The sequence below is a fragment of the Lotus japonicus genome, chromosome 4 (genome assembly GCF_012489685.1).
Source record: "Lotus japonicus ecotype B-129 chromosome 4, LjGifu_v1.2".
NCBI classification, from domain to species: Eukaryota; Viridiplantae; Streptophyta; class Magnoliopsida; order Fabales; family Fabaceae; genus Lotus; species Lotus japonicus.
The window spans coordinates 78,160,196-78,188,116 of NC_080044.1; the positions used below are offsets into that span (position 1 = coordinate 78,160,196).

Below are 27,921 nucleotides of genomic sequence, written 5' to 3' on the forward strand. Positions count from 1 at the left end.
GGAATATTAGCTCCTAAGAGCATATCCAATGCTAGTTCTTATTTCTTAGTTCTTAACACTATTCATGTGGGCCCGGATTGCCACATGTGCTTAAGCAACTCTCAAGCAATTTTACTCCAACCATGAGTTCTTAGTTCTTACCACTATTCATTTGGTCTCATCAACCACATTATTTATCCTTTTTATTTTCATAAAGTAAAAAACAAAACTCATAAATTAATAAAGTAATTTGGATGAGAGAGAAATAATTAATATTTTAAGCTAAAAACTCAAAAAGTAAAACTCCTTATATAAGAACTGAGTTCTTATTTTTAAAAACTAAGAGCTTCATGTCAGCACCTCCAATGGTAAAGTTCGTAGTTCTTAACTCAAAAATAAAAATTAAGAACCTTGCATTGGAGATGCTCTAATGAAACAAGCTGCAAGAGAACATTTCAATCAATTTAAATTGAAATTTTCATTTTTCCGTTTTGGGTGAGGGTGGACAGTGCCATAAAATGTCAGTTTTTATGTCATTTTCTTTTTCATGCCATTTCGTACTTGTCCATGCTGTGTTCATTAGCAACTAGGATTTTTTCTATCCCTGCATCTCTGATGGTTGAAAGAAATTTTGGGACATGTTTAAAAGAAAAGTTTAATTTATTAATCATGTAAGCATGGGAAATTTGTTTCTTTTATATACTCACAATTTATCATAAGCATAATTTTATAATAAGCAGTCCCAAACCAGTTTGAGGGTCGACTATTCTACATATTTAAACAAGTTTTGGAAGATGCCAAACACCCCTAGACAAAATACTACCAGCCAAGTACACAATTCCAAATCAAAAGATCAGAGGCAATGAGAAAAACTGGCATTCAGTGCCAACAGTGAAGAGATTAATCTATGGAGTCTTAGGGTATATTTGAAAATTGTTCTACAATTGATTCTAAATACAAAACCAATTCTAAAGAGAAGCTTTTGGGGTGCTCGAATTGATAAATAGAAACTGATCCAAACATGCTAATGATAGCCAATTCCTATTCAAATCTTTCTCATGAATACCACGCCAAATAGACTATGTGAATGGTGATCATCTCCGCATTGGTGGTGCACCTCTTCCAGGTGGAGCTCCACCACGACCAGCAGCTTGAGCCTGCACAAACAACATTTGGAGTTACAATTTACACCAGATATTCACTTTGTCAGGGTCCTTCGCCTATCAGGACTTTGAAGAAGCACTTTTCTAAGGCTAGATCTATATTAATAAACTAAGAATTACAAATGAAAATTAAAAAATACCTTTGCTCGCATTGCAACTGCTCTGCCTCTACCAACACCAAGTGATGCACCCTTGCCCTTCAAGAGATTCAGAAAGTATAAGATACAAAAGCACAGCAAAGAGTCAAATATGGAGTTCTTAATTACTTGAAAATAACAAGGTACCTTGACTCTAGCGTCCAAACGCTTAAACATAGGAGCATTCTTCAGCATGTCTGGTATGACCATAAACCTGTCGAATTCTTATCACTTCAAATAACTGTCCTTACAGAAAATGTAATTTAAATCTTGTTTGGAATACAAGATTATAAAGTTTATCAGGGACATGATTCATACCTGACTTTGCTGCCTCGAATAAATACGTGCTCAAGTTGAGATGTTTTCCCGTCCTGAGGAAGAATTATGCAATATCAGTAACTAATATGAATTACACTAGCATTTTAACAATTATATTTAAAATAAGAGATATTAAATATCTCTGCAACATTCCAAAGCTAATAAAAGCACTATTATAGGCTCTTCCTCTGTCTAGGATCACTATCTACCTGTTTCGATGCAAACCAAATAATAGTAGTTATTGGACTTATTTAGTTTATTTTCTAGTAGATATCATAAACTCCAATAAGCCCGCATCCAAACGGGTTCTATATACCACCAAATATATGGAGAAGATAAATAAAAAGGCAGCAAGTGCACAAGTTAAAGATTAAAACTTAGACATGTTCATGTTCCAGATTAATCATAAGTCTAAACAAATTTGAAGCCAAGTAGCAAATGAACCAAGCCCTCCCTAAGAACAAACACATCATTGACATTATAATACTCATTTCCAACATCAACGCTACAATGATAATACAATAGCTAAGATCTAATACAAGCTTCTCGCAACTAGTGTTAGATAAAATGCTTATAGCAGCACCAAGAGGCATAGCAAACAGCATTGGTGCAAACCAAGCAAAGCCAAACTAAAGGTGTTAATTATGCTTCTCCCTCGTCGTTGGCCAGTTTCATTCTCTACGTAGAGAGTGAAACTGGCCAACGATGCAACATTTTCAACCCTGATTTCAGACCCATTAGGAACCAGGACCTAATTCGAACTACGAATTCGAACCTAGTTAGATCTTGCCCTTAATTGAATAATTTATACAGTGTTAGCGTGAGTGAAGGTGATTTTGATGGAAATTGAAAAATTACCTTGGCAGTGTAGGTGATGCTCTCGAGTTGACAGTTCCAGTTGTCTTCGCACTCGATCATGCTTCCTCTGTAGAGTTCTCCGCTCTTGAGTTCCACCGACACTATGTGACCCGAAGACTCGTGGAGGAGCTTCACCGGAATTCCCAAGCTTCTGCTCATGCTGCTTCTGTTCTTTCTTCCCTCTCTCGCAAATGTCAAACCCTAACCCCTTCCTCTTCAAAGTTCAACCTCCAATTCCAACTCCACTAGTCTATTGCGATTTTTTTTCCAAGTAACCTTTTTTTTTATTAAAGGTCCTTGTAACCTAGCCTTATTTATATTGGTATTTGTTTGGATTTAACTTGTGGGTCCTTTAAAAAAAAAACTTGTGGGGGATGCACTTTGTAGGGTAAAGTGTTACCTTTTTAGTTTTTAACATTGAAGAATAAAAAATAATATTGTAATTAAGTATATCATTGTTAAAATTATTACACTTAATTTCTTAATACTTGTGAAAAGGAAGACTAAAAACAAACTGCACTAAGACATTCTGATCCAGCAAAGCGACCATTCCAAATGGTAGAAAAGCCTTCAAATCCGATCCAACCCTTGTTGCACTATGAGCTACTGCATCAACTACCATATTATGTTCCCCAAGAACATGAGAAAGCGGTCTCCCTCTCCTCCCAACATAGCTCTCTTTTTCGCGTCTTCTTCTTCTTCCACCTATCACTGTCTCTCCACTACCATCATCAGCTACCATCGCATATCTCAATCATTACCGCTACTACTTCAACAAAAGAAGGCTCACCTATAAACGAAGAAACAAGGCTCATCGGAAAAAGAGAAAAAAAACTTGTTAACAACTCTTTCACTTATCTTGGAACCCCTTAGGCCACCATAATCTCACTAAACCCTCGTCTCAATCGAAACTTAGCTATCCACCGTATCTACTTAACCTCAACGAAAAATCAGACAACCTAGTGCCTCCAAATTCTTCCTTCATTTGGTCCTTGATCTTCTCCTTACTGTGACCACCATTATGGATACGTCCACTAACATACCATTGTGGTTAGAAATCCCAGCCCCAAACCCAGCTGAGTGTTGGTCGAAATAGCGACAAAGCATTGCATATCCACCATCTCACGCTGCAATATCGCTGTTTTGTCCAACCACCTCGTCTTTGTATACATCACGTCGCTTCCACACTTAGGTTCAAACCAACATCGCCGCAAGCGCTTAGGTCGGCTTTGGCAGAGTCCATCACCCACTTTTTTCTTCCATTTCATGGGACCAACATATCGCTTTCACTCTCTCAAATCTCGTCATCCCCATTGTGACTGACGATAGGGAAGATGAGGACATGAGTTGGAGAAACAAAGGAGAGAAAGACAAAGAGAATTGATTTTAATGTTACCCTATAGATATTCATGTCATCCCCTTTTACATTTTCAATGTGTAAAATGTATAATTTGTGTTCATCACTTATAAGTGCGATGTGTAATTGATCCCCCACACATATAAGTGCGGTAAAATTGAGTGAAATGAAGAAACAAAAAGAAGTGACATTCAAATCAATTCTTATAGATAAATGTGTAATTTGACATAGACATGTATTGGTATACAATATAGATATTCATTCAATTTTCACTCTCTCTTTCTATCTCCTCCACCAAGCAGAGGCACCAACTTTTCATTCATTCATTCCAATCAATCTTTCTTTTTATTTTTCATTCTGAGTCTGTCTGAGAGGTGTGTTTTGTTTTGTCGGGTGAGGATATGGCGAAGAAGAGAAAGTCAGTGGCGACGCGCCTCGATGAAGTGGATCGGACCATGTACTCCACCTTCTGCACCACCGCCAACTCCCTCTCTCATCTCTACACCCACGCCATGAATCAACAGAAACTCTCCTTCCAAGCCGGTGAACGCCACGCTCTGGTCTGCTTCAATTCCCTTCTATCTCTTCCTTCACCTTCTCCTAATTTTCAATTAATCAATCGAATTTGAATCCCCTCACGCCACTTTTAACTTTCGTCCGAAGCAAAACCCGATGAATCGATTCTGCGTTTCTCTGCTAATTTCAGATTTAGGGTTCAATTTCGGATTTGCATTTTGTCAATTTTGTAATTCAGTAACTTGTAATTGCACATTCAGCATTCTAATTCATCTATTCATGAGAGTGAGTGATTCCAATGTCAAAAAAAAGCTAGATGTTGGTTGTTGTTATTCATTGGTGACTTAGTGTGTCTGTATCATTGTATGTGCTGTTTGAACATTTGATTGTGGGTTGGTTTTGAATGATGCTGCTTCTTTGATTTGCTTACAGGAGAAAATGTATCAATGGATTGTTAGGCAGCAGCAAGAAGGGTCAAGGGTCACAACGGGTGATGTAGTTGCTCACTTGCAGGTTGTGTTTTGTACTCTCTATTGATTCATAATCTTGGGTTTTTGTTTGCTATAGCATTGCTTATTCAATAGAGTTACTACTCTCTTTGCTCTCTTAGGTGCTTAACATTGCTGATTGGTGTTCTTTTGTCATTTGCTTTGAATGTGAAACTGCCAGTTAATGGACCTCATCACATAGTTTGGTTTTAGAACTAGTTCTTAATGCTATGATTCACTGCTACAATTTCCTGTCCATATAATGTTTATTCACAGCCGAGTTAGGTCCCATGCTAAGTGTCAACCAGATTTTGATTGTTGAACTTGCTCACAAATCAAAATTCAATTGTGAGTGATGAAGTCTCTCATGGTTAGGAATGGATTAAATAAAGATAATAAGACAATGCTTCACATACAGGTAGAACAGAACAGGATAGCCTATTTTGCCATGTCCTCTTTGATTCTACTTATTTTAGTGCAATCAAATTGTACTACTCCCCGCCCCCCTTCAACTTATGTCTTGTTACTTTTTAGTAAATATGATTCATATTTTGTGTCGTCTCCGGAACTCATGCTATGTCATGTCCTGTTTTAATCTATATACATAATGCTATCTAATAGTGCCAAAAGGTTTTGGGCCAAGATGTAGTGCCAAATTCACTGTTGAAGTCTTTGTTTGGTCTGTTGATGCATGTTTTTCTGCTATTGGACTCCCTTCTGAACCCTAATAGAACTGCACCAAGAGCATGAGAAAAAATACCCTTCTTTTCTCACTTCACTTGGACTTTAATTCACATATAACTTACAATTAAATTACTTCAGGCCATCCATCACATGGATATAACCTTTAGCTATGTCTGTGCATGTAGAATGAGCTTGAATATGGAGCAGAGGAGCCACCAATGTCCCCAAGGCAGCCAGTATATCAGAACTCCCAGACTACAATGCCGACTAACTTCGGTGCATCCATACCCTCTAATGCGTTTGGAACTACTGTTGTGGGGCAGGGGATGCGTGCTGGGCAACTTGATCAACAACCAAAAAACTCTGTATTCTCAAATGCACTCTCTAGTCCCATCCGGCGGAGCCTTCAGCCCTATCATATGGCACAGGGGAGCTGTCCTTCAAGCAATCTCATGTCATCCGGGAATGGAGCCCGGAACAGTGAGATAACTTATCCTAATAGCCAGATCAGAGATACAAATTCTTCCAACTCCAGTGATTGCATGGACATGCATGCAGAGAGTCCTGGTCATGATTTTACATACTGATGCTATCATAGTTAGAAAATATATTACAGTAAAAGCGAAGGTTATTTCTGAAATTTATGGTCATAAATGGGTGGTAAAAAATGTCAAAATTGATTGTGGATGGACTTTATCATGTTTCTGTACCATTGTCGTCCAGTTTGGAGCTTGAACATTAGTATGCTTCGTTTGCAGAAGTTCTGAAAAATTGCTTGCCATGTCATAAATTCTGAAAAAAATGCTAGTTTTGTTTTATATTTACCTGGGATTTTACCAAGTTAAAGGTCCAAAACTACTAAAATTTTATTGTAATTGGTAACAGTTTTTGTATGTATAATATGACAACTGTAATGTTACACAATACAATTAGCATGAAACGGGTCTGGGATTAGCAGCTAACCGTGTGTCCGTTCTAACGCTCGTTTAGTAGACTGCGAGTGGAGCACATAAGCCCCTTACTTATAGGGTTGAGTACTACACGAACACAAGCTCGTAAGTCAAGTACTGAATGAGAGAAGGAGAGTGGTTTCATCTTGCTTGCTTCGCTCATAATTCAAGTACTGAATGAGCGAAGGAGAGTGACCTCATCTTGCTTTCTTCTGGCGAAGCGGCTCGTGTTAAAGAAAAAAGAAAAAAGGTAAAATGATGCAAGACAAATTGTTTTTAAATTCTATGAAAGTGTATCACTATCGTATCCCGAGTAAGATTAGTCATGTGGGCCCATTTCCCCGTGGAGACTGGTGGTCAAATGACCAAAAAAAATTAACACGTTTTTTAATTAAAATATAAATCTTAAATTTATTATTTTTCAGACTTAATTTGAATTTATCTCAATACATGCAAAAATCGTTTCAAGCGAATTTTGATATTAACTTTCAAAGACCAATATGAATTTATGTTTACTTTTTTTTTTGGTTATATGTTTACATTTTTAAGGACTAACATTATCATATTATTTCATGTTTTTCACCGATCAATTTAATTGATAAACTGTACTTTAAGTTGAATAACTTTTCTTTTAAAAACTGAAATGGTCAACCACTACACTTTATAATTTTTATATATTTTTTGAGTCAAAATTATTTTATATTATTGGTCGACATCACTCACTACACTTAAAAAATTGAAAACCTGGGAGCTCAACCTGAAAGATTGCGACAGCATGGGCCTTCAGCTGTGTAAGCCCACACATTAAGGCCCAGACGTTGAAACGTATACGAGAAGGAAAAGCTTTGACCCAATAAACAAAACGCAAGCGGTTGTCGCGTTTTATCAAAAACAAAATAATAAATTAATCGCCGCTTGAAAATTAAGTTAAGTGGTCCTGTCTTCATTGATTGGTTTCCCTCTATTTACAAACTTTCAACATTCATTCATTCTTCATTCCCGCGCCAACACTTTCACTCTTCTTCTTCCTCGCTCTCTTCTCTCTTCTCCGTTCTGCAAATCCGATCCACTTTCTCTTCCGTCACGGCTTCTCCAAGGTACTCAACTCAATTCCCAATCTCCATCTTCCTTTAACATGGTTCTGTTACTAGTTTTCTCAAAGTATTTGTGTTCTTCTTCGTAATCGAAATCGCACAACACTCAAATTAGGGTTTCGCCTTGCGTGAATCTGCGATGCTGATTTTAGGATTTCTCATGTTGTTATCACTGTGATCCATAGCATAATCGGGGCTGTGATGTTGATTTGTTAGATCTGCCTTTATTGAAATTTAGTTCTCTTCTCACATATTTGGTAATTGTGTGAATCCGGAGTCGAAAAAGGAATTTGAGCATTGTGGCGAAGTATAGGAAAAAGAAATTAGGGTTACGTATTGTGAATTTTCGGTTGCAAGTTTAGAGTTAGTGCAAATTATGAATCTGATGTACTGATTCTTAGCTGAGAAAATTTGTCTGTTCAATTCTTATTGTTGCTGTTGTAGACATTGCGGTGATAGAATCTGAGAACTGTGAGGAAACTTATGCACTGATTAGATTGTACCTGTCTGGTTTTATGATGTCATGACATAAGGTGCTGAAAGTAAGCATGAATGATTTTTTATTTTATGAAATTTCTGGTAGTCAATTGTAATTACTCTTTTGTACCGCATATAACATCTTTGTCAAAATTGTTGTATTTGTGCTTTCTTAAGGAGGATAGTAATGAAGATTATTTATTATTATCACCTTTTAGGAAGGTTGGACTATCATGAAAGCAGGTAGGTCAACTGTGAAGGCTTCTGCAAAGTGCAGTCCAAAGACAGGATCTGTTGGAGTGAAAAATACTTCCAAGGGAACCAATAAGCGGGTTTCCAAAGCAAGAGGTGATCACCAATGTACTGTTTTATTGATTTTAAATGACTCTTTGGTTTCATATATTCCTCTCTCTTGATGTGTTGATTTTTAAGCCTCTATCTAAGAACTAGAATAAGCTTTGTAGGTTCAATTTGCCTGTTAGGAATATTATTTCCAAAGAAATGAATCTTTTTTATCTTGGATAAGGCAACATGTTAGGATCTACTTATTAGGGTTTTAGTTTTTTTCCCCTTCAGTTTTAGAGTCTATCTTAGGAGATCTTTAGTTTTGGGGTTGGGTTATCTTTTAGATTTAGAGTATCTTTTATATTATGTGGTTATCTTTTATTTTGGTTCGTATATCTTCTTTATTTCTTTGGGGTTAAGTTTATCTTATTAGGATCTATTTATTATAAATAGGAGTACCCTCCTTAGGTTAGATTCAGTCTTTGAATTACTGAGTTGTAAGGGAATTTCCCCTTTGGAAAAGGTTAAGCTTCTTGTGTCTTTTATTTTCCAGTTTATATAATTAAAGTTTCAACAAAATTATCCTTTATCATCTTTTGTCTACCATTTTGCTGTTAGGATTTTACTGATCCTAACACGACCTGAGGTTTAGATCCTAACAGTCTAACACAACACTACTTTTGTAATTCCGACAAGTATTCACTTGCCATTCTCTCATGGATTTTTCTGAATATAATATCTAAACCTCTTCTCTTCAGGATATGGTGAAGAGTTGTTGACTGACAAAGAGAACCAGAATTTTTCTTTTAAGGAACCTGTGGGAATGTGCGGAGAACTTCACAAAAAAGATAAGTTTATAATGGAAAAGAGGGAGGCGATTGAGCTTGAGCTTCATCCCAACCAAGCACTCAATTCTTGTGCAAAGATCAAGTTACAACTTTTTCCAATAAATGAAGGAACTCGAATAGGACTTGAAAAGGTTACATGATGATATGTGAAGCATTTGAACATATTAGATATACTTTATATCTATCCTAGTATGCATGCAGTTAGACTTGATGCTTAATCTAATTTTTCTTCAGGATGGGCATAATCCATATTTAGAACTCACACTTAGAGGTCGAAAGAAAATCTCTTCAGTGCTACAACACATTGAGAAGAAGTGGGGAAGTTCAAGTACAAACAAAGGAGAGCCTATGCTTTTCCCATACAACAAAATGGAAAATCTACCTGACTGTAGATGGACAATTAATGATAGTGACACAACAGCCTCAGCTGTCTATGCTGCTATTGGAAGCCCTGCAATTTTCCGATTGAGGTATAGTATTCAATCATTTTTATCATCTGTTTCCTTTTCTATATTGAAAGTAGTCAATTTTTAACTTTTTAGTGTTGTAACTTGTTCTATCCCTTTTAAGGTATGGTTGGTGCTGCACATATGAACCTAGGTCTTTTGGTATACCTTCCTCACCAATTCCTCATAAGCCTGGTGTGAACTATGGAGGAACAGAGGGAGATTGCAATTCTAATATGGAGATTTCACGTCGGGAACATGATAAGGATGAGGCGACCAGTGAGGAATGCAAAGCAATTGATATGGGCAATGCAACAAGTGAAATTGTGACTCAGAAAATGGACAATACATCTGCTGATCCCCTGGTAAACTGTTATTTAGATGTTTGTTGCGTATTAAAATAACTTGCAGATAGTTGCATAATTGAATGACACAATTTTATAACAGGAGTCATGGCTATTATTGGTGCCTCTGGTTTTATACAGATGTTAGTCTTAGATGTGTGAGTTAAGGAACATGAAGATGTTTTTTATGAGGGTTTTCTTCATATTGACTTGTAGAATTATGTGGAAAGTTTTAGTTATATGATTTGGAAAGAAGCGTTGGTGCATATGATGTGGAAATTTTCAAGTTCAAAATGCTGTTAGTCATATTTGTGATAGCATGTATAAAACACTTGAACAATATTCTTGTTTATTGTCCTCTATTATATGTTTGATAAATATATTGTTGGTTGGTTCTGAAGTTTAGAATGGATTTTGAATTCCAGTCTGTCCTCTGGTGGTTATAATCTATAGCATATGTTCTTATATGAAACTAAATTCCAGTACATTCCATCCCAAATATTTGTTTTCTAAGATATGCGTGTTTTGTTCTAACTAGGATAATGAGCCAAGAGTATGTAGTAGCCATGAACAGCCTTTACCACCATGGATGGATAGTCTAACCAATATAAGCATTGGGGGCCTCCTGTCTGAAGCATCATTAATGAGTGGGTTTGATCCAAAATCATTTGGCTCCAATGCTGCGACACAGCCAAGTCAAATAGTTTCTGATTCCTTGGATGCTTTTATCTTTGCCCGAAGTAGTCGTCCTCCTGTTTCAAGACCACCTGCTGAAGTGTTACGCACATCTATATTGGATGCTGAAGAAACATGCCATGCATTTCCTCTTCGAAAGTTATCGTCCTCAGCAGATGTGCAGACTGCTAGTGGAAAAGGTTTTTCAGTGGGCTGCAGTCAGGACGTTCCTTCAAACTTATTGAAGTTGTTAAATTCAGACAAGGTCAGTTGTTTCACTTTCAACCAAAAACTATTATTTAAATTTGAGAGGTTAGTGTTGCTTGTACCTATGATGCAAAAACTACCAAATTCTTCTTGTAAGATGGCTCACAAGTTATTTACTGGCTTTTTTTAATCATTTCACCTTTTCCTTTTTGAAATAATGAGACTTCTTTTCCGCCTTTTCTCCTTTTTATGATTTGACAATTGCATAGGAACATCAACTTTGCGATCCCCTATGTCATGTCTTTAACTTCGGTTTGTGAAAGATAGAAGTTTTTCCAAAATATTTTGTACAACTGGATATTATTTGTCAGCTTTATGAATACTTTGTGTCAAGGCTCATTTGAACAGAATATTTGATGTTTTAAATGAGCCTAAGGCTCCACCAAAATTGCATTGCTAATAAAATAACTTCAATGTTGCATTCAGATAATCAGGCTTCATATTGATGTGTGATCGGGATAAGTTTTCATTTATAGACTAAAAATTGGATAGAAACTTTGATGTCCATCATTACTCTGCACTTCATTCTCACTTATTGTGTTATTGTGTTATAAAGGTGAATGATCAAGATAGTCGTCCACAAAATCCCCTAACTGGGAAGACTCAGACAGACTCCTCGCTTTCTTCACGTTTGTATGATGATGAAAGAAGTCTTGGGTTAACAGGCATCAAATGGGTATTTAATTTTCTTATTGAAGCACTTCAGTGTTTTTTTGTGTGTTTATTCCCACAATTTCTGATCTAACTAATATACCATCTGAATACAGAATGACTCTATGGGACCTTTTGATCTTGGCATGGCGGCCACAAAGCTTAATGGCGGAGACAGTGCTAGCATCGGTGGATTTGTTAAATAATAAAGATGCACAAGTTTGAGACCAAATGATCCATTTTGAAAATACCTGCTTAGGAAATAGAAGAAACAAATTGTATATAACAGGGACATTTGCTGAAGTTACCGAGTTTCAGGTGTAAAAATCATTTATAGAGGGGACAAATATTTCTCTTTGTATTATCTTCTCTTTAGCGCATGTTAAGACATACAATAGAATCATGATAGATAGAAGTAACTTACATTAGTTTTTGCTTCTGTCGATCATGATTTTGACTTCAACCTGATTTTTTACTGTGTATCCAAATATGTACTTTCACCGTAATTTTGGTTCACCGTAGATTTTTACTGTGTATCTAAACGGATAGTTCATGACTTCTTATCAACAAGGTCCTGATTTGGTTGCTTAGCTTTATGTTGTTCTACTTCTACCCTCAAGCGCTGATGAACTGAAATGGTCAAACAGAAAAATCAATTTATATGAGGGTTGGTAATAATGAGTATGTATATGACAGCCAGCTTGGTGACTATGAGCCGGTTCGTTAAGAACATAGTTCCAATATTGTAATTGTTAAACATTGGATTTCTAGCCTATTACTCAATCGCTGTTGACGTAGAAAGCTATGATTTATGGTGATATGTACCTGATCTTCTCCCATAATTCCAAACATTGCAAAATTCTCAGTGGGCCGGCAAAGATTGCTGTTCCATGCTCAGCTGCTGTTCACATTCTCCGTCAAACCCTACCCCTATTTTCTTCTTCTATCACCCTTTTCCCTTTCATTAATTATTATATTTATAGTTGCAGTGGATAGAATATGCCATGAGTTACGTGGTTGTTACCAAAACAGAGATATTTGCAGCTTAGAATTGCTATGGGATGCTTTAGCAGTAAGAACGCTCCCCCTCGAAACCGAAATTTGGAGAGGTTAAAACGAGAAAATGAGTATGCAAAAAGAGAGCATTCAAGGTCACATTCCTCTAAGAACGTGGAAACAAAGAAGAGAGTAGTCACTGTGAGTCATCAAAAGACTGCTTCAGGTGGCGGTGAAGGAGGAGAAGAAGATGGGAATGATAAGGCGAAGGAAAATGTTGCTAAGAATGATGAGAAGAGTGACGTTGGGAATGTTTCGGGCAGGTCTGAGGAGAAGAGGAAGATTGCAAGCAAGGAAGATGTTGATGGGTGGCCAAAATGGCTGGTTGATAATATCCCTGCAAACGTTTTGGCTACTTTGGTTCCCAAGAGTGCTGATTGCTATGAAAAACTCGGAAAGGTAAACATGCACTTCATTTAGTGTTAATTATTAAAAATCTAGCGCAGTATAGAAATATATTATTTCTCTTCCAGCAAATATTTCCAAACGTTCTTTTCTACTTATAACTTACAGATATATTATACTCCCTCCGGTCCTATTTATAAGCATGAAAGAGAAGAAAAATTTTGGTCCTTTTTATAAAAACCAAATGAAAGTTTGAGCTATATTAATTATTTTTTTTCCAATGATGCCCTTATTAATTCTAACTTGTAAAATGTGTCTCATTAATTATTCTCTCTCTTTCCCATTTTCCAACACTAATAACAAAGGGTAATTTTGGAAGTTTATTTTGATTTAAGACATATTTAATGCATTTTATCTAGTTTAACTACATTTCTTAAACTATGTGAATTTTTTTTTTGTTGCTTATAAATAGGACCAGAGGGAGTATTATTATATCATAAAAATAAAAACGCTTATACACGTGTATCACCGTGTATGTGAGATGTAAGTATTTTATGGGAGTTGCTCAGCAATATTTAGTAGATCTAAAATGTCACATAATATTTAAGTAACTCACAATTATTTTTTCTAGTTTTTACTACAATTGTAGCTTATTTATTTATTTTTATTGGATCCCACATATTTAGGTTTTTATTTGTAATTAACTTGATTCAAATTAATACGGTGGTTAAGAGAGAAAAAAATATTATTTTAATCATAAGGCACGGTTGCTTGTAGAAGCACCAAACCTTATTTTAAGCTCTTTTAAGTGTCATATAGTCTTCCTCCAATAGTAAAAAAAATAGGTATACTTACTTGGTGATAAGATACTCTCCGCACTTATAACTTATTCTGAATCTATTTTTATAATTCTCTCAAAATAACGTATGAATAAGCATTTTTATTTACTTATAATGATCATAAACGCTTAATTAAGTATTTCATCATACTTTGCTCCTTAATAACAATTCTTTAATGATATAGATGACTTCATATTGAAATCCATTAGAAGTTTGAGGATTTAAGAGTATATGCTAGCATCAATTTTTTTTTTCTCTAGCACATTTCTTTATTAAAGTTGCTCCATAGTTTCAGTTCACATTGTTTTTTGTTATATAGGTAGGACGTGGAACATATAGCAATGTATACAAAGCCCGAGATAAGGACACTGGAAAGATTGTTGCTTTGAAGAAGGTACGGTTTGACACATCTGATTCAGAAAGCATCAAGTTCATGGCAAGAGAGATCATGATACTGCAGACACTGGATCATCCCAATGTCATCAAACTCAGAGGATTAGCAACTTCAAGGATGCAGTATAGTCTTTATCTAGTCTTTGATTACATGCAATTTGACCTTACCAGAATTATCTCCCGCCCTGGGGAGAGACTCACTGAACCACAGGTTGGAGATTTCTTTCCATTGATTTTTTTATTGAGATTGTGGTTAAATTCTGATATGTTTGCTGTTTGGGAAGATTGTAATGTGCCATAATAGAGAGGTTTGGTTGTATGTTATGCAGATCAAATGTTACATGAGGCAGTTGCTATTGGGGCTTCAGCATTGTCATGAGAGGGGAGTTATGCACCGAGATATAAAAGCTTCTAACTTGTTAATAGATAGAAGAGGGGAGCTCAAACTTGCAGATTTTGGGCTTGGACATTCTCCTGCTACTAAAACTGAAGGGCCTCTTACAAATCGAGTGGTGACACTTTGGTATAGAGCTCCTGAACTTCTTTTAGGTTCAACTGATTATGATTATAGCATCGATCTCTGGAGTGCAGGATGTCTTTTGGCTGAGATGTTCATTGGAAGACCAATTATGCCTGGGAGGACAGAGGTAAAACTTTTATCTGGACTGCATGAAAATTGTGGAAGATTCTAGCTTGGAAACTGTTCCAACTTAAGTCATCCATGGGCCGACCCAAAGTCAAGGTTGTCTCCAACTGACTCAACATTAGGCACAACCCAATAGTCTCCAACCGACTTAATAAGAGACGAGTTTGCATGACCCGGAACCAGGGACCAAAGTCATTTTGGTCTGAACCCATTAACCCTAGTCCTCAGTTTTAGGCCAAGTTGACCTCCCTTTCATTAAGTCGGTTGGAGACTGTGGTGTTGTGCCTAATGCTGAGTGTTGACAACCTGACTTTGGGTCGGTCCATGGATGACCAAGGTCGGAACATAAACTATACACAATGAAAGATTGATCATTTGAAGATTTATAACAGGTCATCATGTCACAAATATGTTAAAGGCATTCTTGTTTTGTTTCCTGATTTTTATATTCTATATCTCTTGCTGAGTAGGGTTACATACATGACTGTTTGTGTTGTATTCTATGAATCTAATTCTTGTTTTCTTACCATTGCTGATATACCCCTTTTAAAAATGATTTGTAGCATCTTTTGTAGTTTGATAAGCTACTAAGCATGTTATGTATACAGATTGAACAACTCCACATGATCTTCAAACTTTGTGGTTCACCTTCAGACAATTACTACAAAAAGATGAAGCTAATGACGAGCTACCGTCCACCACAGCATTACAGAGCTAGTTATGAAGAAAAGTTCCGGGATTTTCCTTCCTCCACTCGTGCTCTCTTGACCACACTACTTGATTTAGATTCTGGCTGCCGTGGCGACGCTGCCTCAGCTCTTGAAAGTGAAGTGAGTTATGCTCTTGTTGCTAATGATGCTTCTTGTAGATTTTATGGTCAGTTATTTGATCTGCTTTTTACAATGAATGACTTAGTAAGACTGTTCAGATCAAAATATCTTAGTGCATGTTTGAAATCTTTTCACAATGGATTCTGAAGTCAAAATCAATTTTGAGGCAAAGTTTTTGTAAGTAGCTTATGGGTTCCAAAATTGATTCTGAGTAAAAATAAGCTCATCAATATATAAGTTTTGTGTGTCCTGAAAACATGGTATTTCATATTACAATTTTCTAAGTGTTTACTACTTTCAGTTCTTCAAATCTAGTCCATTAGCATGTCAGATTTCAGAGTTACCAACAATCTACAATGAAGAGGATGAACGGTTACATACCAAGAGACGCAAAAGGTATGAGATATCTGTCTAGAACTGGAAAAGCTTTTTCTTTCATCGTCATGGTTTTGATATATGAGAGTATGAGACATTTCTTGATAACCAATGTTGACAAAATTATGTGTTGTTGATAGCTCGATTGCAGCACTGGATTTGATACTTTCATTGGACTAAATTGATCACTTGATTGTTGTTTTTCATGATATAGGCGCAAGCATTTGGACAAGGACAAAAGGCAAGTATCTAAATCAAGAACAAGCAATGTAAGCCTATCAGGAAAGAACCAAATTGCTAAGCAAAGCAAGGTAGAGTCAGAACGATCAAAGGAGGTCAGTTCCATGCTTAATTAAGTGCATGTTTGGATACATTATAGAAAACCTTAGTGAGTCAAAATCACGGTGGATAGAAGGAACTTTCTGGTTGTCCACTGTGATTTTCTACCGTGTATTAGAACATGCACCAAATCCTTTAAAACAGTCTTGTGCAATTATTGATTACAGTGACGACAAAGATAATAACTTCTGTATCCTTTGGTTTGGACTTTTGCCAGGAGAAGAGTGTGGAAAACAAGAAAGGTCAAGAGTTGTGGACCAGTGGAAGTAGCAGATCATCTCAATTTATGAACGAAGTGAACATGAACTCATCAATATCCCCAGTTTTTCTCAACAATGGGAGAAAATCCCCCAAGACTGAGGGTCATCCTAATGCTCTTAAGAACATTAAGAACTACACCCTCTTACAGGCCTCTATTATTGATATGATTAACCGCAACGAAGGCAATGAATTTGGCCTAATTCGCAAGTCTTTTTCTACTATGGATTTTAAGCGTGCTCCAGAGAAGTTGTCAAGTCTAAATGGATCAGGTGAATATGACCCTTGGGTGTATGAAATATGATACACGGTCACACTTCTTTGTCGAAAGCTCTGTGAGAAAATAGTTGAGTCCTTATTTTGGACAACCTTCAGCATGTCTATTTATAATTAAATCTTAGGAGGAGTGCTACCAACAATCACTTTAATACTTTTTTTTTCAACATTTTCTCTTTTATTAGTTAAAACTAATGTGAGAATTATTCTTAGTTCAGGGATTATTTTTTTGTAATGAATGCTTGCCTTTATGATTAAAGCACTGCCATTTATCGAAAAATTATGGGTTAGAATATACAGTAGATATAAGGTTTTGATTCATTTTAACCAAACATAATCTTCTATCACCTTTTCACCCATTTTCTTTTCCAATCACATCATTCATCATTTCTCTCATTTTCTTCTCTTCTATTCCTGCATTTCTCTGAGTTAGGTAAATTTAGAGTGCCAACCAAACTTTTTCCGTAAATAATATGCTGCCTAATTGCGGAAAGGCCAAAAATGTGCGACCAGCAGACCTGGAAAATAAAATTTTCTGCCCTATCCATGCATGGCAATTAGCAGTTAGCTTAGTAGTATGTACATCATTGTGATTCTTTTCTACAAGTTCTTATCTTCCATATTTTGGTTAAAAAGAGTGTGCAATTTAGAAATGAAAGCCCATGCATATTAACATGTTGACACGCATTCTTGAACACGGTATATGCCCGCCCCCTCTGGATAGCTTATGTGGTAGAATAAGAGTTGGTAGACATCCTTTAGATGCAGGGTTCAAATCCAACCCTGCAGGTGGAAAAGGCCATTTCTCCTCCCACCCCAAAAAACAAAACCCGATACATGTAAAGCTATTCAGGATTGACGCTCAAAGAAATCAGCACCATCCTCGACATCATCTGTTCTAATGGATCCGCTTCGCGCCATTAGAATTCTGTACACTCGCTTTGAACAAACCTGACCTAACCTTCTGTCACCACCAAGCAAACCTTCCGTCATCAAGTCTTTAAGTAAAAATTCCTTCTCATGCTCCTGTGGTCATAATAGAAGTCTTAAACTTTATATTTCATCTTCTATTGTAATGGACAATAAAAGCCATTTCTTATTTTATCAGCATGTATTTGAAGCTAAAGCAACTAAAAGATGTCAAAATGTTGGATTTCAGTGTCTAATTTAATCAATTAGGAAAATCAAAGCGAAAAAATGCTATCTAACAGCACATACCGATTTACTTGGATCCATATAAACACTTAACAGGGATTTCATGGTTGGGTATTTCTTCCCAATAGCGATAGCAAACCGTGGCTGTACCTTGGGGATAGCAACCAAAGCTTTTAACCTAGACATGAAAGCCAGAAACAGAAAGTATTATATCCTTTTGTGCTGGCAAGATCTTCAATGTTTAAGTAATTACGAGGATACTAGCATTTCTCTATGCAATATAACAATGTAAACATCACTCACCACAAAGATTTCTTTATTAAATTACGGTCAACACTGTCCTTTGGAATAAGCGATCCATTTGCATTTACAGATAACCGAGTTAATTTCTTTCTGCAATTATCAATGAAAGAGTATAGTGTAATATTCATTTAAAAAATAAAAAGATAAATCAAACAAGAAGCATGCTACAGCTTTACAGTTTACAGTATTAAAAAGCGGGCATAGTGTCGTCCAGTACCAAATGACAGCAATTTTACTACATGTAAGTTGTTCTTGCAAACTTAAAAAAATGCTTCAGTACAAATTCAAAATATAAGAAAAAAGGTGAAAAAAAGAGAGAGAATGAAAAGGACAATGGATTTATTTGTAATGACATAGATATAGCAAAGAATCATTAGACATATCAAATTCCGTCTTTCTTCAACCCAACTTTTAATGGATTCTGCATAACTGGTTTCATGTGTAGAAATTTTGCATATAAAAACTGATTTCCTTCAAAGATTGACATGGCTCTAATTCAATATATAAAATCAAGGCATCATGTACCTAAACTGACAAGATGCCAAGCTGCTCGTCAAACCAACAACATGCTCAGCTAGTTCAGCCTCATCTACACACTGCCTGGAGTGTACTTTGGTGAAATTAGTTGTTAGTTTCGCTAGCACCTACAAGACAATTTTAAATAAATGTTTATATTAGAAGGTGATTATTTAAGCCTCTACTCACTTATGCCTCATAATTTGAATAGAGAGGGTCAGTTATTCAACCTCCTCAACAGGTGGACGTCTCCAAGAACTATTGTTTTCAGGGTTCTTGTATTTCTCCTGTTCCCTAACAGATCATGAAAATCAATGTTTTAACAAAATAATATTGTGAAATAAACAGAAATTATATGTTAGTACTAATCAATATGTTGGCCAAAGGGTCAGAAGAAATCAGCAGATAAATTCAATCATATGCAGAACGAAAATACTAATAGGTGTGGATTTGCATGTCAAGAAGGTTGTTTGCACTATGAAAATTGCAATATATCACTTACCTTTTGTTAATGTAGGAAAATAACCTATTGGTGAGGTAACAAACTGTATAAGCTGGATAATGACTTTGAATGCTCGAGAGTTGATCAAAAAAAGAATTATCCATGGTGAGGTTACAAAACTTGTCGGCCTCATAAACTAGTAAGACATATGGAATCTCGACTCTTTCAGTAGAAAGCTGCAAATAATAATGACATTGATATCAATTGAACAAAGAACCTTCACAGAAATATTCATCTAACTTGGATGTTAAAGAAAAATGTTTTAATAAGATATATAAAACAATTTCACGCTACCAAGACTTTTGAAAGTTCATCACCCCCTGCCCCCAATGGGGAAAAAATCTTATGGTCATCAAAACATGACGTGGAGTCATGGCATCTCTCTCTTGAACATATACAAAAATACATGAGTACGTGATTGAAACATTAAAGCAACTTGCAGCCTCTTAGATGAGTTCCAATGAAAATAATACAAGATTAAGCCTGAGGTTGAGGCTGAGGTGAAAAGCGTTAACCACAGACAACCAGTTATGAGAATATAATCAACAAAGCAAAAGCAAGTAGCGCCATTAGAACTCATGTAGCTAAATACACTCCTCCTTCTCATGAATTCAGGTTTTTTTTTTCTCAAAGCATTTTTGTTACTCCATAAGACTTCCTATCACAGCACTAATGCTAGAAGTCCACATCGAGAAGAGGGTATGTGCCAATTGGTGAACCGAATTAGTCATGCTCCCCAGACTTGATTCGCACTAGAAGAAGAAAGGGACATGCAGAGGATAGGAATGAGGAGAGTTAGTTACTAAAACAGAAGAGGGAGAATGATATGAGCCGGAAAAGTTAGTTATGGATGGGGAGAGAGGAAGGAGCATATCACTATGTCAGAATTTTGGAGAAGAGGGCATTGTGGCTTGAGATATCAGTTTTGCAGATTGAGAGATGCTAGCTAAGGTCAGAAGAGATATTTTCTTATAATTACATTTTCTTACTCGTATTGCCTTCTAGTTTCCGAGAGTTATAAACTGTTTCTGCAGAAATTCCTCCATTTACATGAATAAACTAACTATTCCATCTGTCTTGGTGTGCCTAGTCCCATCAACTATTTAGCTTAAAATACAATATATCAGTGTCACAAAAAAGAATTACAAGGTAAAACCATGTCAATTAACCCAAATAAAATAACATTTATTTTGGAACTTCCGGAAAAAAATGATCATTGTAAACACAGATGGATACGGAATACCCAAAAAAGTAAAAGAAAATAAATGATATTGATGATTACAGTCAGAGAAATGTTCAATGAATATGGTGCTTAAAGATGAACCACAAGCTTTTGTTACCTGTGAAATATGTTCAGGAACTTCCATAGACCATAAGATTGATCCCGTGATTGGATTTGACGTAATTTGGTATTTAAGCCCTTTTTCAGCAAATCTGGTAAGCAGATGCCCTGAGGCAAGGGCATAGAGCTTTTATGAGAACACCATAACAAAAAAAAATTACATTACAATTTATGTTGTAGTCATAAATTCAGATATTAAGGAACTACATAGAAAACTATCATGTAGTTATGGCTCTGGATAACAGTAACCTACCTCCAATAGAACCTGATTCAACTACCTTTGAATCAATTTTTGCCACAATAGATTTTATTGCAAACTTCCCTTTCTCCCACTTTTGCTTTTCTTTCTCAATTTTCTTTAGCTCTGCAGCTTCAGCCTTCAGCGCTGCTTTTTGTAACTTCTCTTGCTGAAGAATAAATTCTTATGAGCTATTATATTCCGAATCATGAACAGAATAAAGTATAAACATTTAATCCGGGCTATAAACTAAAACGCACTTCCTTCTGCAATTTCTTTTCCTCCATTAAGCGGCTTCTTTCTTCTTTTGACATCTTTGCTTTTCCCGTTGCCTTGGTTGTACCCTTTGCAGAAACTTTGGATCTCTTTATATTTTCGACATTCTCCTCTTGCTCCATGTTCATATTTTCCTAATCAGGATGACCATACAGCTCATACAATAAATGAGGTTCTCTCAAATGCAAGAAGCATGGGAAAATTAACGCAGACTACTTTTTCATTTTTAAGCAAATAAAATTTGATGAAACCAACTTGCATAAACACAACATAGAAAATCATTAACAGATGACTAACTGTTTGTGAAGATGCTGGATTTGAAGCATTGTCCCCGGTCAGTTCAGTTTGAGTTGTGTTTCCACCCAGATTAAGACTCTCTGTAATTTTAAATTTCATAAGCCAATAAACGAAACACATTTCAGGCAGGGAAGAACAACTGTAACTCATTAACAACCGTATACCAGGAGAACTTAGAGGCTCGATTGGATTTGAAGTCCATCTTGAATTTCCAACAAGATCCGAAGACCATCCCATGGTTTCATTATCATTCCAATTTCCCTTCCCAGACTGTTCCGACTCATTATCCGATTCCAAACATATCATTTGACTAATTCCTGAACAAAAAGCAGATAATCCACACTATTACATATAGTATATAATTAGATAGCTGTAGTTTGCTACATTTCACTTGGATGCAGTTATGATTAGTAATAGTTACTGGTTAAATGTGTATCGCATATAAACCGTTCAGCATAACTTAATAATGAGAAGTTTGCATTTTCTCTTCTAACCTTGTCTAATACACACTCTTATAGAATAATGACAAGCAAAGAATAAAGCAACAATCTCAAAGCATGCCAAATTCCACTAGAAAATCTAGAAGCTTAGCATGGAACAAAGAAAACCCCCAGTTTAATGCAAGTCTATGAAACATAATTTTTTAAAAAAGTACATTAAATCATCATGAATGAAGCCATCATTTGTGAATGAACATATAACAGAAATGCAATTTCAGTGTAATATGCTGCAGTGAATGAGCTATCAACAGAAAGAGGTAGCTGAAACCCTAAATTCATTCTAATAACTATTGATTACCTACGAACGAGTAATGTTAGGGTTCCTTCCAGTAGAAAAATAGTTACGGAAAGTGAATCGAACAACAATTTTGCAAAACAAAGCATAGATAGAGAGAAATAAGCACAATGCAATAGTGTATATAGCGAAGTAGTAGCGCAATGTGAGAAAATCAAGCGACCTGAGAATTTTCCAGTGGCGGAAGGAGAAACCCTAGCGGAAGTATCAGACGTTCTTCTTGTGCATTTGACGATTGCGACGTCGGAATCCAGTAGCGGAGACATTGGAGTCTCGGCGACGATGGAAGGTATGGAAGAAGAAGGAGGAGGAGGAGGAGGAGGAGGTTGCTTCTGTGGAGTCGGGTCGTCGACGACTATGTAGACGGTGGCCGGATTTGGATCCGGTCCGGTTCGGCGTTTCTTGGAATGGACCGGGAATGGCGTTGAAGGGTCATCTTCGTCGGAGAGGATGATCGGCTCCATCTCTACTCTGCCGTCTTCGAATAAGCGCGGGATCTTTCACGGGCTAGTTCTCGTAATCTACCATTTTTTTATTTTGTAAATATACATTCCATCATTTTTATAATAATCAATTAAGCCTCATGATCAAGTGCTAATTTCACTAACTCCACCATTTTTTAAATGCTCCATCCATGGTTTATTTTTTTTTTTTGTTGCTACTTGGTGAAGTTATATGTTTGAATACATATTTAAGAATTTATTGAAATATGCAAACACTTTCATGTTATACGGCGGGACATATGGGTGTATGGGTCTAAACTCATTGTAGGTTAGCCTATATTTTCCAATGAATAAACTTGCCCTAACTCGTGTAAGGTGGGTTCAAAGTGGATTTACGCCATTAGTATAAAGTGTACAACAATAACAATGATGTTAAGAGATAACGACGATAAATGGTATGGAGCTGAAAGGTGCCCAATGATAGCAGTGGTGGAGGAAATAAGGCAACAACGACGACAATTGACAATGTTAACGAATGGTGATTGTAAATGTCAAGCGATGATTGAGATCGTTATGCGATGGTGGTGGTAGTAGAAGATACGCGACTGTAATGGTGATGTTGGAGAGCATAGACATTGTAATGATGTAGAGTATAATGTGACGATGGTTAAAGATGCCCCATGATGGTAGTAGATGTTGCTTGATAATTGTGGCGGCAAAGGATTCTCTTGTTGTGTAACAACGATGGTCAAGGGTAATGATATTGCATATGAAGCTTTTATTGCAGTTGGCGTCAGCATGAGAAATTGATCTACAACAACATGACAAATAACTCGTACATAACATGTTTAAAACTACACAAAAACATCAAATTCATAACTCAACAAAATAACCAAAGAAAGCTAGTGGAGGTTTTCAGAAATTTTCTAAAAAACTTTTCACTTACATCCCTTAAAAAGTGAAGTTTTTTTTTTCTGGTTCCAAGAACAAAGGATGCTCTAAAATCTCCTATTCTTGGCTAGAAGTTTTTCTATTCGCAGTTATCATATATTTTATGTTCAAGATCTTCATACTGAATAAAAAGAGAAGGGAATAGGGTGAATGAGGTTTTGGTTCCAGAACCAGAAGGGAATGGGGTGAATGGGGTTTTGGTTCCAGAACCAGAACCAGGAATCCTAACTGATTATACTAAGCTACAAGTATTTGAACAAGTTGGACAGGAAATCGCACTTGGATCTCAATCCACAGTTGTATTCCGAGGCCTCTACGGAGATCTCCCCGTAGTGGTAAAACGACTTGATAAGTTTCACAATAGGCTGTTTAAGGGAGAAATGAATATGCTTCTCACATCAGACCGTCATTCAAACATTGTCTGAATGTACATTGTGAGACGAAGTGAAAACTCCTACTACATAGCGCTGAAAAGATGTGGGTGTACCCTACAAGATTTCATTCCTAATTTTAGTGGAGGCCAACGCAATCCAAATCAGATGGTAAAAGTTTTTTTGGATGAACTTGGGGCTACGTCACTTTAGACGCAGAATGGAAACCCTACCCCTTTATTAAGAAAGCTAATGGGGTAGATATAAACCTTTTATTTGTTGTTTATAAGTTTATATAGTGTACATAATGACTAAATATTTATATGTTGTACTCAGAGATATGGTGACAGAGGTGTCACATTTGCACAATATGAACGTTATCCACGTAGATCTGAAGCCATCAAATGTATTAATGACTATGGACCCGACATTGTGTGCAAAATTAGCAGATATGGGAATCAGTAAAAAGTTTCCTCCAGATCGATCTTCACGGTCAAATATTTCTGGTCAGTAAGTTTTGGTTTGAAATCTTAGATCAAATTTAAGGTGAGAGATAGAAAGATTAGAGAGTTGTAACATGTCTAACTCTTAACCGCTGATTTAATATGTTGCAGGCAATGGAACTTACGGATGGCGAGCTCCTGAGTCAATTCCTGAGTTAATTAATTCTGTAAAACAAACACGTGGTTCAGATTGCTTCAGTCTAGGGTTAGTGTTGTTCTACTGTCTGACGCGTGGTGGACATCCGTTTGGACTTCATCCTGATCAGTTTGAACAAAATATATTGAGCAATAATAAATCTGATTCAGCCAAATTACCGGTATGCCTGAAGCTAAGCATATGATTGAGACTTTGTTATACCCAACACCTAAATCAAGGTATATAAATAATCTTTTTCAATTACCCTTATATATTTTCTTAGTCAACAAAGTTAGTAATTACACTCTTAACACTCATTTTTTTGTGTAATTTCAGGCCGAGTGCGAGGAATATTTTAGAGCATCTTTTTTTCTGGCCAACTGAAAAAAAGCTTCACTTCTTAAGGGATGTGAGCGAAAGGCTCGATTTCTCAACACCGTTACGTATTGTGGGTGACCTTTCAAATATTAATGTTGGGGACTGGGGTCAAAGGTTGGACACGTTGTTATATAATGACCTAAACCAAACGGGTTATTATGATTTTACATCGGCAATAGATTTGATAAGGGCGATTAGAAATAAATACGCTTACTATAATGAGATTGATGGAGGACTAAAGGTATTTTGCTTTTAAATAGTTTGTTTTATGTGATTTTCCAAAATATATGATTGATGTATATTTTTTTTGTTGTGGCTTACAGAGATTGGTTGTAACTCCTCATGTGGCTTTCTACCAGTATTTCAAAAACATCTTTCCTTCCCTGCTCATTAAGGTGTATATGGTAGTACATCGTCATTGGAAGCTAGACCCTAGGTTTGTGGGGTATTTTGGCCACTAAGGCACTGTGGGCTGGAATGGTAATAAGAGACCTCAATTATTATCACTATGCTTCTTCCATCATTTCTTTTGTCTCATTCTGATTTCATATCTTTTCTGTTTGTGTACTTGTGTTGCCTTTGCAACAGGAAACTTTCCATGAAAGTTGAGACATTACCTTACCTATTGAAAAACTTAGTTGTCGTAGGACAAGTCAAAGTTCGGAATTATTCCATACTGGTGTTGGTGTGAGACCATTCCATAGCCGGGCTAGCCCCCACCAATATATATATATATAGAGGATGTATGATGTGAGAAAGGTGTTCTTATGTGAGAACATGAGAATAAATCATGACTGTTAGATCTAATCATGAACGGTCCAAATTAAAACATTAAGTCATGTGAGTTTTTAAGAAAGTCACATGACTTTTTTAAGTGATCATGTGAGCATTAAATTGTTTTAATCTGGACCGTTCATGACATGATCTAACGGTCATGATTTATTCTCATTTTCTCACATAAGAACATCTTTCTCATATGATACATCCCATATATATATATATATATATATATATATATATATATATATATATATATATATATATATCATTGACTGAAGCAATCTAAAGCTCGTGGTTTTCGTTCTCCACGAATTAATTTAGGAGCTAGCCAGCCTAAAGTTCCTATGCCTACAACATATTAAATAGAACATGCTAGATTAATATAAATACATGTTATCATGCCCAATTTCTTTTGACCATCCTAATTTTTAGTGCCCAATTTCTTTTGACTATCCTAATTTTTACCCGCTAAAATTCAAAGGTGAGTTCACCTTGCTCACTTTACTAAAAGTTCACATAGAGGAGTTTTCCCTTCCTTTTTTTTACTACATGATGAAATAGAAAATGCTAGATTAATGTAAATACATGTTATCTGAACCACATCACTAGTGATGAATAGAATCTTACATTTTATCTTCAAGATGCTTTTGGCCAATCTGGCTCATAAGGATATTGGTTGTATAATATGATAGACATTCAAGAACACCGTAATCACAACGTAATTTGCTTAGCAATTGGTGCAATGTTTTACGTCTTTCATCTGAGACTTAAAATATTGAATTCATGGTTTCAGCTGTTGGAGAGAGTATTGGAAAATGACCCTGATACTTTTGGCGTTCTCATGAAAGTGAAGAAAGATCTCTTGCTGAATTTATGTGAAGCTTCAACATATACAACTGAGGACTAGGAAGGTGTACCACCACATGAGCTTTTATTGCAGCTGGCGTCAGCATGAGAAATTGATCTACAACAGCATGACAAATAACTCGTACATAACATGTTTAAAACTACACAAAAACATCAAATTCATAACTCAACAAAATAACCAAAGAAAGCTAGTTGAGGTTTTCAGAAATTTCCTAAAAAACTTTTCACTTACATCCCTTAAAAAGTGAAGTTTTTTTTTTTTTTTTTTTTTTTCTGGTTCCAAGAACAAAGGATGCTCTAAAATCTCCTATTCTTGGCTAGAAGTTTTTCTATTCGCAGTTGCCATATATTTTATGTTCAAGATCTTCATACTGAATAAAAGAGAAGGGAATAGGGTGAATGAGGTTTTGGTTCCAGAACCAGAAGGGAATGGGGTGAATGGGGTTTTGGTTCCAGAACCAGAACCAGGAATCCTAATTGATTATACTAAGCTACAAGTATTTGAACAAGTTGGACAGGAAATCGCACTTGGATCTCAATCAACAGTTGCATTCTGAGGCCTCTACGGAGATCTCCCCGTAGCGGTAAAACGACTTGATAAGTTTCACAATAGGCTGTTTAAGGGAGAAATGAATATGCTTCTCACATCAGACCGTCATTCAAACATTGTCCGAATGTACATTGTGAGACGAAGTGAAAACTTCTACTACATAGCGCTGGAAAGATGTGGGTGTACCCTACAAGATTTCATTCCTTATTTTAGTGGAGGCCAGCGCAATCCAAATCAGATGGTAAAAGTTTTTTTGGATGAACTTTGGGCTACGTCACTTTAGACGCAGAATGGAAACCCTACCTCTTTATTAAGAAAGCTAATGGGGTAGATATAAACCTTTTATTTGTTGTTTATAAGTTTATATTGTGTACATAATGACTAAATATTTATATGTTGTACTCAGAGATATGGTGACAGAGGTGTCACATTTGCACAATATGAACGTTCTCCACAGAGATTTGAAGCCATCAAATGTATTAATGACTATGGACCCGACATTGTGTGCAAAATTAGCAGATATGAGAATCAGATAAAAGTTTCCTCCAGATCAATCTTCACTTAGGTCAAATATTTCTGGTCAGTAAGTTTTGGCTTGAAATCTTAAATCAAATTTAAGGTGAG

General features: G+C 36.1%; 5 protein-coding genes across 8 annotated transcripts; 3 read left to right on the forward strand and 2 right to left on the reverse strand.

The window, feature by feature from the left end:
* Positions 1-842: 842 nt before the first annotated feature.
* LOC130715483 (small nuclear ribonucleoprotein SmD3a-like) lies at positions 843-2,744 on the reverse strand. The gene is made up of 5 exons (XM_057565588.1): positions 2,456-2,744; positions 1,598-1,650; positions 1,427-1,493; positions 1,283-1,339; positions 843-1,136 (listed from the first exon to the last, which is right to left on the reverse strand). Exons 1-5 carry the CDS (start codon positions 2,612-2,614, stop codon positions 1,074-1,076), a joined length of 399 nt encoding a protein of 132 aa, XP_057421571.1. The 5' UTR covers positions 2,615-2,744; the 3' UTR covers positions 843-1,073.
* Positions 2,745-4,067: 1,323 nt separating this feature from the next.
* LOC130714356 (uncharacterized) lies at positions 4,068-6,320 on the forward strand. The gene is made up of 3 exons (XM_057564254.1): positions 4,068-4,372; positions 4,761-4,841; positions 5,686-6,320. The coding sequence occupies exons 1-3, from the start codon at positions 4,214-4,216 to the stop codon at positions 6,085-6,087; spliced, it is 642 nt and encodes a 213-aa protein (XP_057420237.1). The 5' UTR covers positions 4,068-4,213; the 3' UTR covers positions 6,088-6,320.
* Positions 6,321-7,215: 895 nt separating this feature from the next.
* On the forward strand, positions 7,216-12,043 carry LOC130711630 (TSL-kinase interacting protein 1). 4 transcript variants are annotated; one of them, XM_057561329.1, is made up of 9 exons: positions 7,216-7,241; positions 7,548-8,086; positions 8,240-8,369; positions 9,065-9,285; positions 9,389-9,624; positions 9,725-9,965; positions 10,483-10,884; positions 11,443-11,562; positions 11,654-12,043. In XM_057561329.1, the coding sequence occupies exons 3-9, from the start codon at positions 8,255-8,257 to the stop codon at positions 11,741-11,743; spliced, it is 1,425 nt and encodes a 474-aa protein (XP_057417312.1). In that variant the 5' UTR covers positions 7,216-7,241; positions 7,548-8,086; positions 8,240-8,254; the 3' UTR covers positions 11,744-12,043. The 4 variants fall into 4 exon arrangements, with proteins under 4 accessions (XP_057417312.1, XP_057417314.1, XP_057417311.1 ...); XM_057561331.1 differs by lacking the exon at positions 7,548-8,086 and having other exon boundaries at positions 7,225-7,241; XM_057561328.1 differs by lacking the exons at positions 7,216-7,241; positions 7,548-8,086 and adding an exon at positions 7,402-7,547.
* Positions 12,044-12,164: 121 nt separating this feature from the next.
* Positions 12,165-17,168, forward strand: LOC130711629 (probable serine/threonine-protein kinase At1g54610). The gene is made up of 7 exons (XM_057561327.1): positions 12,165-12,992; positions 14,097-14,381; positions 14,500-14,817; positions 15,425-15,646; positions 15,948-16,042; positions 16,236-16,356; positions 16,578-17,168. The coding sequence occupies exons 1-7, from the start codon at positions 12,594-12,596 to the stop codon at positions 16,920-16,922; spliced, it is 1,785 nt and encodes a 594-aa protein (XP_057417310.1). The 5' UTR covers positions 12,165-12,593; the 3' UTR covers positions 16,923-17,168.
* Positions 17,169-17,413: 245 nt separating this feature from the next.
* On the reverse strand, positions 17,414-22,890 carry LOC130715259 (crossover junction endonuclease EME1B-like). Its single transcript, XM_057565339.1, has 12 exons — positions 22,482-22,890; positions 21,688-21,840; positions 21,524-21,603; positions 21,211-21,360; positions 20,966-21,119; positions 20,711-20,820; positions 19,371-19,546; positions 19,099-19,162; positions 18,878-18,996; positions 18,353-18,442; positions 18,113-18,227; positions 17,414-17,920 (listed from the first exon to the last, which is right to left on the reverse strand). Exons 1-12 carry the CDS (start codon positions 22,780-22,782, stop codon positions 17,744-17,746), a joined length of 1,689 nt encoding a protein of 562 aa, XP_057421322.1. The 5' UTR covers positions 22,783-22,890; the 3' UTR covers positions 17,414-17,743.
* Positions 22,891-27,921: the final 5,031 nt, after the last annotated feature.

Bases quoted from the DNA above. Each gene is read 5' to 3' on its own strand.
- LOC130715483 (XM_057565588.1), bottom strand. From the start codon at position 2,614: ATGAGCAGAAGCTTGGGAATTCCGGTGAAGCTCCTCCACGAGTCTTCG. The intron at 1,651-2,455 runs GTAATTTTTCAA...ATTCTTCCTCAG, and splicing joins GCATCACCTACACTGCCAAG to GACGGGAAAACATCTCAACT. The intron at 1,340-1,426 runs GTACCTTGTTAT...AATCTCTTGAAG, and splicing joins GTTTGGACGCTAGAGTCAAG to GGCAAGGGTGCATCACTTGG.
- LOC130711630 (XM_057561329.1), top strand. From the start codon at position 8,255: ATGAAAGCAGGTAGGTCAACTGTGAAGGCTTCTGCAAAGTGCAGTCCA. The intron at 9,286-9,388 runs GTTACATGATGA...ATTTTTCTTCAG, and splicing joins CTCGAATAGGACTTGAAAAG to GATGGGCATAATCCATATTT. The intron at 11,563-11,653 runs GTATTTAATTTT...ATCTGAATACAG, and splicing joins GGTTAACAGGCATCAAATGG to AATGACTCTATGGGACCTTT.
- LOC130715259 (XM_057565339.1), bottom strand. From the start codon at position 22,782: ATGGAGCCGATCATCCTCTCCGACGAAGATGACCCTTCAACGCCATTC. The intron at 21,120-21,210 runs GTGCGTTTTAGT...TTTATTCTTCAG, and splicing joins AAAAGAAATTGCAGAAGGAA to CAAGAGAAGTTACAAAAAGC. The intron at 20,821-20,965 runs GTAGGTTACTGT...CCCTTGCCTCAG, and splicing joins TGAATCAGGTTCTATTGGAG to GGCATCTGCTTACCAGATTT.
- LOC130711629 (XM_057561327.1), top strand. From the start codon at position 12,594: ATGGGATGCTTTAGCAGTAAGAACGCTCCCCCTCGAAACCGAAATTTG. The intron at 14,818-15,424 runs GTAAAACTTTTA...TTATGTATACAG, and splicing joins TTATGCCTGGGAGGACAGAG to ATTGAACAACTCCACATGAT. The intron at 15,647-15,947 runs GTGAGTTATGCT...TACTACTTTCAG, and splicing joins CCTCAGCTCTTGAAAGTGAA to TTCTTCAAATCTAGTCCATT.
- LOC130714356 (XM_057564254.1), top strand. From the start codon at position 4,214: ATGGCGAAGAAGAGAAAGTCAGTGGCGACGCGCCTCGATGAAGTGGAT. The intron at 4,373-4,760 runs GTCTGCTTCAAT...ATTTGCTTACAG, and splicing joins CCGGTGAACGCCACGCTCTG to GAGAAAATGTATCAATGGAT. The intron at 4,842-5,685 runs GTTGTGTTTTGT...CTGTGCATGTAG, and splicing joins ATGTAGTTGCTCACTTGCAG to AATGAGCTTGAATATGGAGC.